At 40.2% G+C, this 12,112-nt stretch overlaps 2 protein-coding genes across 3 annotated transcripts in view; one reads left to right on the forward strand and one right to left on the reverse strand.

The window, feature by feature from the left end:
* Window positions 1–357: 357 nt before the first annotated feature.
* Window positions 358–5,846, reverse strand: LOC139209429 (tumor necrosis factor receptor superfamily member 14-like). 2 transcript variants are annotated; one of them, XM_070839136.1, is made up of 11 exons: window positions 5,781–5,846; window positions 5,596–5,698; window positions 4,651–4,735; window positions 3,682–3,775; window positions 2,677–2,802; window positions 2,213–2,368; window positions 1,354–1,441; window positions 1,014–1,252; window positions 870–901; window positions 719–763; window positions 358–595 (listed from the first exon to the last, which is right to left on the reverse strand). In XM_070839136.1, the coding sequence occupies exons 3-10, from the start codon at window positions 4,687–4,689 to the stop codon at window positions 725–727; spliced, it is 813 nt and encodes a 270-aa protein (XP_070695237.1). In that variant the 5' UTR covers window positions 4,690–4,735; window positions 5,596–5,698; window positions 5,781–5,846; the 3' UTR covers window positions 358–595; window positions 719–724. The 2 variants fall into 2 exon arrangements, with proteins under 2 accessions (XP_070695237.1, XP_070695238.1); XM_070839137.1 differs by having other exon boundaries at window positions 4,651–4,974.
* Window positions 5,847–8,025: 2,179 nt separating this feature from the next.
* The window catches only part of LOC139209339 (tumor necrosis factor receptor superfamily member 14-like), a gene marked incomplete at its 3' end in the record, with an annotated part of 34,712 nt that continues 30,625 nt past the window's right edge, over window positions 8,026–12,112 (forward strand). Inside the window, exons 1-2 of the mRNA XM_070838988.1 lie at window positions 8,026–8,108; window positions 10,289–10,373. Of these exons, the coding sequence (XP_070695089.1) occupies window positions 10,335–10,373 (39 nt within the window). The remainder of the gene's footprint in view (window positions 8,109–10,288; window positions 10,374–12,112) is intronic.

Consider the following 12,112-nt stretch of genomic DNA (forward strand, 5'->3'; position numbering starts at 1 on the left):
AACCAACCTGTACAGTGTATGCTTGAATCTAACATTTCCAGCACTGCTGCGGCGAGCATGAGTCCCTCTGTTCTATTTAGACATTTTATTTTGAAGGGCTCGTGTCACGCGCAGTGTCAGTCTGCTCCGTGTGTAACAAGGCAAGCGAAGGACCCAAGTGCAACACCACAGTGCTTAACTGTGTTCTTTAATGAACATCAGTATAAAAAGTGAGCAAGCATGTTCATTTACAGCCGTTGTCCCAGAGTGGGGAACAACAAGAGACATTTGAAGTGACAACAATAAAATACAAGAATGTCAGTGCATAAGTACAAAAAGACACGATGTGTTAATGCATTCATTCTACAACATGACAGGTTGAGAGCAATCACCGGATTGTATTCTACAGGTACAGTCATTGAAACTGCAGTTGCTGGTATGATGTCAACATGGTATCACAGATCTATTTTTGCTGTGAAGATGTTGAATTTCTAGATAAGCCAACCCTCTACCTGGGCTGTGTGGCTGCTCCAAAGTAAATCCAACAGGTTCCACGATGCAAAAGCTGCTCAAGCAGGCAACATTTCCTCTGCAGTGTCACATGAGGAGCAACATCCTGAGGAGAGAAAAGCTCTTAGTTTAAGCAGAAACATCTTGTAACTTGTAAAGACATCGAATGGCTCCATCACACAGTCCTCACTCAGTGAATATGTGAATGGAAAACTCACTGCTGTCTTACCTGCTGTCATGTCATGTGGAAGCTTTCCTCTCTAATCACACTCTCCTTTATCGTGAAATATTGAGAAGAGTGACATCATTTAATCAATCATTCCATGTACACTCTGCTGTACATACAAGTACAAGATGGATGAAGAGAGTAGAAAACATACCTGTCTGGGATTGACTGCATCGCTTATTGTGTCTGTAATCAAACGTAACCAATGATTAAAACCTTAATGAACAACTTCAGTGACAGACATTATTATCATCCACCAACAATGGTAATGTTCAGACTACGGAAACATAAATCATACCTCTGTTTAGAGATCCTCTCTCTTCCATGTCTCTTCCATTTTTCAAATTTTCTCTCTTCTTCTTTCTTCCTTTCTTCCTCATCAGTAAATAAAGCAGAACACCAGCAGCACCAACAACACCAACAAGACCAACAACACCACCAATCACAGGTCCTGTCATGTTTGAACCTTGTTCTCCACATTCAGCATCCATTGAAACAGTTCCTGGTTTTTCCAGCAGAAGATTCAATGATTCACATCTGGAGGGACAGAGGGAGATTTTGTACAGGAACATTTGTAGGATCCCATGAACTCACTGCTGTTGGAAGAACTGAGGAGTCTAATGTGAAGCTGCACTTACTGTGTGTGCTGCTGACAAGATGTAAATGTCCCATCTGAAAAGGTTCCAGCAGTGCAGTCAGAGCAGTCAGTGTCCTCTGAGGCTGTTCCTGCACAAACACAAATGAGATCTATTTAAAGGGGGCAGCAGGTGCATATTATGAAGGGATCACAGTGTTAGGTGACTTCTAGGTGTGACTCCAAACAGTCATGTGTTTAACCACTCATTCAAACCACAACTGACCGCAGAGACTCTTTCTTTTTTCTACTTGTGCCGACATGACATCTCTACCTGGAGATCTTTTCTTACCACGGACATCCTTCCCCTTACTGGATGCAACCATTTCTCCTCTGAAGATTGAAATGATCAACAAGTTGACTGACTGAGACCCAAAAGAGCCTGAAGAAAGTTTCATTTGACTCCACATTCCCAAACCTGCAGCCTTCTGGACCAGGACTGAACTCTGACTAAAACATTTCCGTGTGTTCCCATAAGGTCGAAGTAAGATGCTGTCATGGCTCCTCAGCCGGATCTCTCTCAGCTGAGCTCAGTGACTTAGCGGACTCATTTCACTGATGCACTGACATGGACTCACATGGACTCAGAGACACTCACATGCACTAACATTAACACACAGTCGTCCCAACGACCAGAACAAAGGACGGAGAAGCTGGGATTACATGACACACAGAGGGAGAGAGGTGTCATTGTGTGTCAGGGCACCATTGCTGCACTGCATCTTTACACAGACAAGAGTTGTTTAACGTTCTGAACGTCAGATTGAGATCCTTCATGTCAGATTCCCTGAACTTTGGCATTCTCATCTAAACCTCACAACATATTTACAACATAATCTAAAGGTCGGCACGATAACACCAACCTTTTTGCCTGATGTATTGTCCTGGTAGACAGCTTGTGTGTTTCTGTGCTGCTGCACAGCCGTCCTCTGTAGGGTCCATACAGTAGAATCCTTCCAGTGGTTCACAGACTGTATCTGATGTTCTCGTACATGACGTCTTTATCTTCAGGCCAGAGCCTGTCAGCACACACAGAGGTTAATATGGAATATGGAGAACTTTTATTCTGTTTAAGCAACATGCTACATTTCTTTCTGACCATTCGCTTTCATGTCATTATTTGGAAATGTGAAACAATCGTTTTAATTTCTGAATTCAAGGGAAAACATCTGCACATACAGCATTGATCTGACAGGGTGAAGAGGTGATTGTGGCAGGAAAAGGAGAGATGGATGGAAGGTGTCAGTGAGATCAGTTAAATCATTATTAGTCCCATTCATACAACCTCTCTACTCATGAATATGAACATGTTATAACAGGACATTACCTGCATCACAGGTTGTGCACGTTAAGCATTGTTTACGACCAGTAGGCTGATTCACGAAGGTTCCCTCGGTGCAGGGAACACAGGTTCTGTTTATGGTCCTCGTGCAATCTGTTTTAACTCGGGTTCCTGTTGAACAGAAAACAACATAATGTTTCTACTGAATGAAAATGTATCGTCTTGAGGGTGAAGCACATTTTGTCAGCTGTGCAAAGTGACATGAACTGCTGTCTACTGCAGTGGCATTCTTATTACTACCTCCAGATGCAGCCAATCATTTTTAGAGAGGATTACACTCAGTTAGGTGTATTAGGTACACCTAACTGAAGCTAACGTAGACTACAACCAGGGCCACGCAAGAGGCAGAGGAGCCCTGAAGCACTGCCTGCTTCCTTTCAGCAGCCATGTCAGAAATACTGCAGAGCTCCATGGGGCACTTGTGACCTCCAGCAATGGTTGTGTCTGTTCTATTTTGAGTGAATCTGGACAGAAAACACACTGATGATCTATTACACATGATACAAACGATCAGATTCTGATGAATGATCAATATCTGCATCCCAGGTTTGCCAACTCTTTTGATTTTGATCTTAACGTTATCCATTGATGATGTTCCTGATAAAGATCAGCTGTACGTGCAGTTCTAAAGGGAGCAGAGTCTCTTGTTGACGGGTGTTTCTGACCTTTTTCTGTCTCCAGCCTAAAGCAACAGCCCTACAATCAATTCTAGCTTCTTGGAGGTTCTCATGCTCACTTCTTTGAAGCCGTTTTAGAAAGGACTTTATAAACTGGCAACTGAGTAAATAAAGTTCTGGATTTTCCAGCTTGTTCTTTTCCTGTTGAACTCCAGTCAGACACATTTCACTTGTGAATATAAACCGCACCAACAATGGGAGTGGCTCCACTGATCTGCACATGGAAGCCTTGTTGGCACCTGGCAGATCTTTAAAACACTCCATGTGTTACTATCAGAGTGAAATATCCCTTTAACATTCAGTTTAATCTTACCAGGAAGACACATAGGACAGCAGTTCTTGTCTATCTGGTACTCTGAGCGATGGCATGTGAAGGTTTGACCTCTGATGACAGTCATCATAAGTATCTGTGAAGAGTAACAGAAGGTTTTTGTCTCACTCAGTGATCTTGATGCTTTTTGACAACAAAATGTTTCTGTTTTGACACATTGTAATTTCAATATGGCTTAAAAATGATATCTCTGTTTTTAGGCTCTGCTGTGAATCTACATTTTCTCACCCTACAGGTAAACAAACACTAATTATAACAACTAAAATGCTACTAAAAATACTAAATACTATATTATAACTTATGTGTTTGCTGCAGTACTCAGATCTTTTTCTAAAGTAAAAGTTGTAACACAACAGGATGGAAACACTGTTACAAGTAAAAGTCCTGCTTTAAAAAGCACAAGTCCAACAGTGTTAGCATATTTTAAGTACAGGTGAAAGTGTACTTCTTATAAAGTATTTCAGAATATCATCTATAGTAATTATTAAAATAATAAATGATTGTCCATCAGCAGCAATCTTCCTGATGCACAGGGATGACAGTTCAGGTGCTGGAGCGTGAGTGCAGCAGCAGATCGTCTGTCAGACTTTCATGTTGTTGGCTGTGGTTTGTCTGTTCAGTTCTGTTCTTGTGCTGCTTGTTGGAACATTTCTGTGTTCTTTAGTTGAACCTGTTGGTTAGTGGATCCCATACAGATCCAGTGGTGTCAAAGTGATGGCTCACAGCCTGGCTCTGGACAGCGGGTCAGGAGCTGTTTGGACCCGGTCTGGCTCTGGTTCTGTCTAATGACCCTGTGTAGCCGCAGTGGGGTTTGACTGCACGGTAAGCACGGGGCAGGTGCTTCCAGACAGAAATGTTGGAGGAGTATTATGATGACTGAGATGCTGCTTAGCAAACAATATCTTGCTGTAATAACATTATTATGACGTGACATTATTACAGTTATTTTACCAGCAATGATGCAGCTGCAGCTTTTTGTGCCGACATCATTTTATACGGTCGGATCAGTTTTCATGGGCAGAAGAAGTAATCTCACCTGGAAACAAACAGAAAACATATGAGGAGATGATACTAACTGCTGAGCAAACAGTCCACACTGAGCTTCCTGCACTGACCAGATATGTGGAACATCATGTGAATGAGAAACCTGTGCAGATATGCTGTAAAATATGTGCTACTGAAACCATTTGACTCCACAGTGTCCACAGACAGAGAATTTGGTACCTGACATTCATTTGTCCACATTTACAGACCTCATTGTAACAGTAGAACCATCTGAAAGGAATAAAAATCTATTAAAAAATCTTCTGCTGGGTCTAATGACACATCGATGACGACACAAACTACTGATCATCACAGACAAGCCTCACAAAGAACAACCAAGTGTTGTTAAGCAGTACTATGCATTAGAAATCACACCGTAAACTGCTTATATACACTGTTGCCCATAAAGTTGGAATAATTGTTCAATACCTCCAATGTTGTTAAAGCCTGAATACACAGTTTGCAAAGGTTCATTGTGGTTCAAGTGTGATACTGTTGATATGTTTGGAAGAGTTTGGTCACTAAAGTTGAGAAGATATAAACTTCATCATCATTATTATCAAGAATAAATCACATTGTCACAATCATTTCATGAGATTTCATGATATTCCAACTTTATGGGCAACAGTGTGGATATATATGTATATATATATATATATATATATATATATATATATATACACACACACACACACACACACACACACACACATATATATACATATATATATATATATATATATATATATATATATATAACTATATATATATATATATATATATATATAACTATATACAACTATATATAACTATATATATATATAACTGATACACACGGACAGACTGACTCACCTACAGCAGCAGACAGACACTCCTTCATGTGAAGACTGACGAGACGTGAAGAAGAACGAAGTTCAAAGGAGCTCTGTGGAAAATTAATTTCTGCTCTTGAGTCCTATAAAACACATTAAACTCTGCATTACTCTTTCAAATAGTCATTTTTAGACACGGTTAAGAATAAAATGTCCAAAATTAACCTGCAAGTTGCTCTTAAATCTTCAAACCAAGGAGTAACCGTCAAACTGCCTGTTGTTGAAAGTTTTAAACACAAATGCTTTCACTTTCTAAAGACTGCTCAGGGGGAGGTCTGAAAGTCCCTTTGGTCCTCACACACACACACACACACACACACACACACAGCTTCAACAATGTTACACACGGATTGACAAATAAGAAATAATTAAGAAAATAAAAAATAATTAAGAAAATAAGAAATACCTGACTGAACCTGCGTAACCCTCAAATTGCCTGTTGTTGAAAGTTTTAAACACAAATGCTTTCACTTTCTACACACACACACACACACACACACACACACACACACACACACACACACACACACCCTCTACAGTCACAGTATTTTTTCACTGCCATTTCCCTGCTCGTCGCTCCTCGGTAACCGCACTGCCTTCTGCCCCTGACCTCGAGATCTTGCCTCTAAACTTTGGATTCTGTCTGCCAGTCTTTGTGAATTTCTATATTTACCTGCCTGCCTGAGACCTAAGGAACTGTGATTAATGTGCTCTCATTAATGCAAAATACATTTGGCAACATTCCCCCATCAAACTCCTGCAGCATCTAATGTTCAGCATATGAACTTGTTTTCTGTAAATGGGTTGAAATTGTATCCTTATCCTTAATACTAATACTAACACTATTGATTAGACATGAGGCCCAGACTAACAGAGAGGAACAGCAGCAGTGCTTCAGACCTTCACATCATGATGGGAAACATCTGGCTGTTGCCTGATCAGCTGATTGGCTCTTATGACCACAAACATGAGGTTTTGTAGAGAATCCTTATTTTCTGTGCAATCGTAATATTAGTGCTGGATGTTATTGTTTATTATCTTATGTTGAGCAATGCAGATGTAACACATTAACAAACATCCAGTGTGAGGTTTAGTGGAATAATTATAAAAGACTTAAATTCATTGTGGTTAAATATGTGCAGTTTTATTTTGAAATGTCACTGAACGCACGTAAGGAAGTGGCAGGTAAACTCCAAGGTGATGACGGTGAGGAGCAGGGGGAGAGAAACAAGTGATGAAGAAGTAAAGAGAAACGGAAGAGTAAAAAGGAGTTCAGCTGCAGTTGGAACAACAACAAGGTTCAGTAATTGTTGGTGTAAAAGAAGTACTGTGGTAATTATGAAGCAAACTAACGTGACTTCTTTGTGTTGTAGTTTCTATTTAGTTGGTTTATGACCTGCATTCACAGTGAAGGACATCAGACCACCAGTCCTGGCTTTCACTGATATCCACTGGTGCTGATCTCCCTTTGCAGCAGTCACTGACACCTTCCATCCATCTCTCCTTTTCCTGCCACAGTCACTTCTTCACCCTGTCAGATCAATGCCGTGTGTGCAGATGGTGTCCCATGAATTCAGAAATTAAAACGATTGTTTCACATTTTCAAATAATGACATGAAACCGTGTCTGTGCTGACAGGCTCTGGCCTGAAGATAAAGACGTCATGTACGAGAACATCAGATACAGTCTGTGAACCACTGGAAGGATTCTACTGTGAGGACCCTCTGCAGTACTGTTGGGGCTAGGCTAGTGGGCCCAAGTGCAGCACAGACTGAGGCAGAGAGTGCAGTATTAGGCACTTTATTTTGGAGAAAGGTCAGTGAGCAGAATGCTCCCACACAATTAACAAGGAAAAACAATGTCCGACACACCACAGTCCTCTGCTGAACCTGTGAACATCTCACATGCTCTCTCTTTGGGATCACTTTCTTAGCCTCCTTCAGAGCCGGTGTAGTGGGAAGTAGTGGGATGAGCAGTATTCTTAGGCAGAATAGTCCTACAGGGAGAAAAGGCTGCAGCAGAGAGTCCACCATGTGACAGCCAGGTGGAGTCTGTTTAAAGGCTGCGCTGATCTCCACTCCTGTAATGAGACACAAGTAGACAGAGAGAGACACCAACACAGCCAAGGAGGAGGTGGAGGGAGGGTGGAGGGTGTGAAACATTGTTGAAGCTGTGTGTGGGTGTGTGGGAGGACAGAAGGGACTTTTTAGACCTCTCCTGAGCAGAATGTAGAAAGTGAAAGTATGAGTTTAAAACTTTCAACAACAGGCCGTTCGAGGGTTACTCCTTGGTTTGAAGGTTAAAGAGCATTAATTTTGGACATTTTATTCTTAACCGTGTCTAAAAATGACTATTTGAAAGAGTAATGCAGAGTTTAATGTGTTTTATAGGACTCAAGAGCAGAAATTAATTTTCCACAGAGCTCCTTTGAACTTCCTTCTTTTTAACGTCTCGTCAGACTTCACATGAAGGAGTGTCTGTCTGCTGCTGTAGGTGAGTCAGTGTGTATCAGTGTGGATCACTGTGTGTGTGTGTGTTTTCTGTAGGTTTCTCCTCACCACACACCATCATGGTAAACTAATGTGTGCAGGTTGGACTCTGAACAGCTCAGCAGAAGGAGAGCTGCTCTCTGTGGTGCCTGTGTGTGCTTTTTGTTACCGGAAGTGAGGTTCTCACAGTAATGTCAGTAGTGAGAAGCAGGAGACTGTTTTAAATGTTAGTGTGGTTTTTAAAGTGGAAAAAGCAGTGTTGTGTTTAATATCATATTTCGTTTTTATCATAAATGCATATCTTAATTGCGATAACCGGAGTAGATACGTATTGATAGCTGAGATGAAATTTGAAGTATTTAGTTCTATAAACTTGAAACAATAGACAGAAGTTCAAAACTGAACTGATTTAACTTTGGAAAACAACTTATATATACAGTGGGGCAAAAAAGTATTTAGTCAGCCACCAATTGTGCAAGTTCTCCCACTTAAAAAGATGAGAGAGGCCTGTAATTTTATCATCATAGGTACACTTCAACTATGAGAGACAGAATGGGGGGAAAGAATCCAGGAAATCACATTGTAGGATTTTTAATGAATTAATTGGTAAATTCCTTGGTAAAATAAGTATTTGGTCACCTACAAACAAGCAAGATTTCTGGCTCTCACAGACCTGTAACTTCTTCTTGAAGAGGCTCCTCTGTCCTCCACTCGTTACCTGTATTAATGGCACCTGTTTGAACTCATTATCAGTATAAAAGACACCTGTCCACAACCTCAAACAGTCACACTCCAAACTCCACTATGGCCAAGACCAGATATATATATATATATATATATATATCTATATATATATATATATATATATATATATATGTGTGTGTGTGTGTGTGTGTGTGTGTGTGTGTGTGTGTGTGTGTGTGTGTGTGTATATATGTATATATATGTATGTATATATATATACAGTGCTGAACAAATGTATCAGACCACCTGTCATAAAAATGAGAAAACACAAATACTTTAGAAATCTGTCAACAACTTGTTTCAAATTAAACATTATATTATTATTTATTAGGCAAATTACAAACTGGAACAACTAAATAGTCCTTATTCACATATTTGAACCAGAAATCTTAATATCTAGTTTGACCTCCCTGATTGTTTTCATGGACTTTTCCACCGTCTCTTTTGTTATTGAGCTCCAAATAGTTCCCAGCTGTTCCCTCAGACTTGTTTAGGATTAAATTTGTGTGTGATCTATTTTTTAATCCAATAAATCCCAGATCTGTTTGATAGGATTCAAGTCTGGACTCTGACTTGTCCAGTCCATCAGTTCCTCTACTCCAGATTCCTTTTACATCATTTCAGATCCATCATTGTGATTAAAGAGCTGCACATACTGGAGGGTTAACCATCACAGGAACTAAAGAAATATTCTGGTGATCAGCAATACTGTTAATTTAGGGCAGGGGAGGCAAACACCTTACGATGGGGGGTGGTCTAATAAATTTATTAAGCATTGTATATATATATATAGACTTAATTGTTGGAGTGTTCTGCAGTTTGCGGTGTGATTTCTAATGCATAGTACTGCTTAACAACACTTGATCGTTCTTTGTGAGGCTTGTCTGTGATGATCAGTGATCTGTAGTTTGTGTCGTCATCGATGTGTCATTAGACCCAGCAGAAGATTATTAAATAGATTTTTAATCCTTTCAGGTGGTTCTACTGTTACAATGAGGTCTGTAAATGTGGACAAATGAATGTCAGGTACTAAATTCTCCGTGTCAGATCAAAGTCCATCATATAAATCATGTGCTGATAACACTGTGTGAGTCACACCAGTTTGATCTGAAGTGTCCTTAGCTGAAAACATTATTCTGCACACCTGTTATTAAATGTGTTTAGCCAAGACGACCCAGAATATGTTCTGGTCCAATCATTTGATCCTGAAATGTCTCTAGAGAAACAAAAGGGGAGCATTATTCACATCTTGTGTTTACTGACCTCGTCTGTGGACACTGTGGAGTCAAATGGTTTCAGTAGCACATATTTTACAGCATATCTGCACAGGTTTCTCATTCACATGATGTTCCACATATCTGGTCAGTGCAGGAAGCTCAGTGTGGACTGTTTGCTCAGCAGTTAGTATCATCTCCTCATATGTTTTCTGTTTGTTTCCAGGTGAGATGACTTCTTCTGCCCATGAAAACTGATCCGACCGTATAAAATGATGTTGGCACAAAAAGCTGCAGCTGCAGCATTGCTGGTAAAATAACTGTAATAATGTCAAGTCATAATAATGTTATTACAGCAAGATTTAGTTTGCTAAGCAGCATCTCAGTCATCATAATACTCCTCCAACATTTCTGTCTGGAAGCACCTGCCCCGTGCTTACCTATGAGCTATGTGTGAGCTAACGCTAACCTTACTTAGCATAGGTCCACATGAACAGAAAGAAAGACGAGGAGGGTTGGGCGGTGGTAACTGCGGCTACGCAGGGCCATTAGACAGAACCAGAGCCAGACCGGGTCCAAACAGCTCCTGACCCGCTGTCCAGAGCCAGGCTGTGAGCCATCACTTTGACACCACTGGATCTGTATGGGATCCACTAACCAACAGGTTCAACTAAAGAACACAGAAATGTTCCAACAAGCAGCACAAGAACAGAACTGAACAGACAAACCACAGCCAACAACATGAAAGTCTGACAGACGATCTGCTGCTGCACTCACGCTCCAGCACCTGAACTGTCATCCCTGTGCATCAGGAAGATTGCTGCTGATGGACAATCATTTATTATTTTAATAATTACTATAGATGATATTCTGAAGAAGTACACTTTCACCTGTACTTAAAATATGCTAACACTGTTGGACTTGTGCTTTTTAAAGCAGGACTTTTACTTGTAACAGTGTTTCCATCCTGTTGTGTTACAACTTTTACTTAAAAAGTACTGCAGCAAACACATAAGTTATAATATAGTATTTAGTATTTTTTAGTAGCATTTTAGTTGTTATAATTAGTGTTTGTTTACCTGTAGGGTGAGAAAATGTAGATTCACAGCAGAGCCTAAAAACAGAGATATCATTTTTAAGCCATATTGAAATTACAATGTGTCAAAACAGAAACATTTTGTTGTCAAAAAGCATCAAGATCACTGAGTGAGACAAAAACCTTCTGTTACTCTTCACAGATTCTTATGATGACTGTCATCAGAGGTCAAACCTTCACATGCCATCGCTCAGAGTACCAGATAGGGAACAAATGCTGTCCTATGTGTCTTCCTGGTAAGATTAAACTGAATGTTAAAGGGATATTTCACTCTGACAGAAACATATGAAGTGTTTTAAAGATCTGCCAGGTGCCAACAAGGCTTCCATGTGCAGGGATCCCAAAATCCAAAGGGTTGGCAAACCAGGGATACATATTTTGATCATTCATCAGAATCTGATCGTTTGTATCATGTGTAATAGATCATCAGTGTGTTTTCTGTCCAGATTCACTCAAAATAGAACAGACACAACCATTGCTGGAGATCACAAGTGCCCCATGGAGCTCTGCCGTATTTCTGACATGGCTGCTGAAAGGAAACAGGCAGTGCTTCAGGGCTCCTCTGCATTTTCATTCAATAGAAACATTATGTTGTTTTCTGTTCAACAGGAAGCCGAGTTCATATACATTGCAGGGCGTTCAGAAGCAGCTCCTGTGTTCCCTGCACCGAGGGAACCTTCATGAATCAGCCTACTGGTCGTAGACAATGTTTAACTTGCAGAACCTGTAATACAGGTAATGTCCTGTTAGAACATGTTCATATTCATGAGTAGAGAGGTTGTATGAATGGGACTAATAATGATTTAACTGATCTCACTGACACCTTCCATCCATCTCTCCTTTTCCTGCCACAATCACCTCTTCACCCTGTCAGATCAATGCTGTATATGCAGATGTTTTCCCTTGAATTCAGAAATTGAAACTATTGTTTCACATTTTCAAATAATGACATGA

This window comes from Pempheris klunzingeri, chromosome 11, assembly GCF_042242105.1.
Source record: "Pempheris klunzingeri isolate RE-2024b chromosome 11, fPemKlu1.hap1, whole genome shotgun sequence".
Taxonomy (NCBI): domain Eukaryota; kingdom Metazoa; phylum Chordata; class Actinopteri; order Acropomatiformes; family Pempheridae; genus Pempheris; species Pempheris klunzingeri.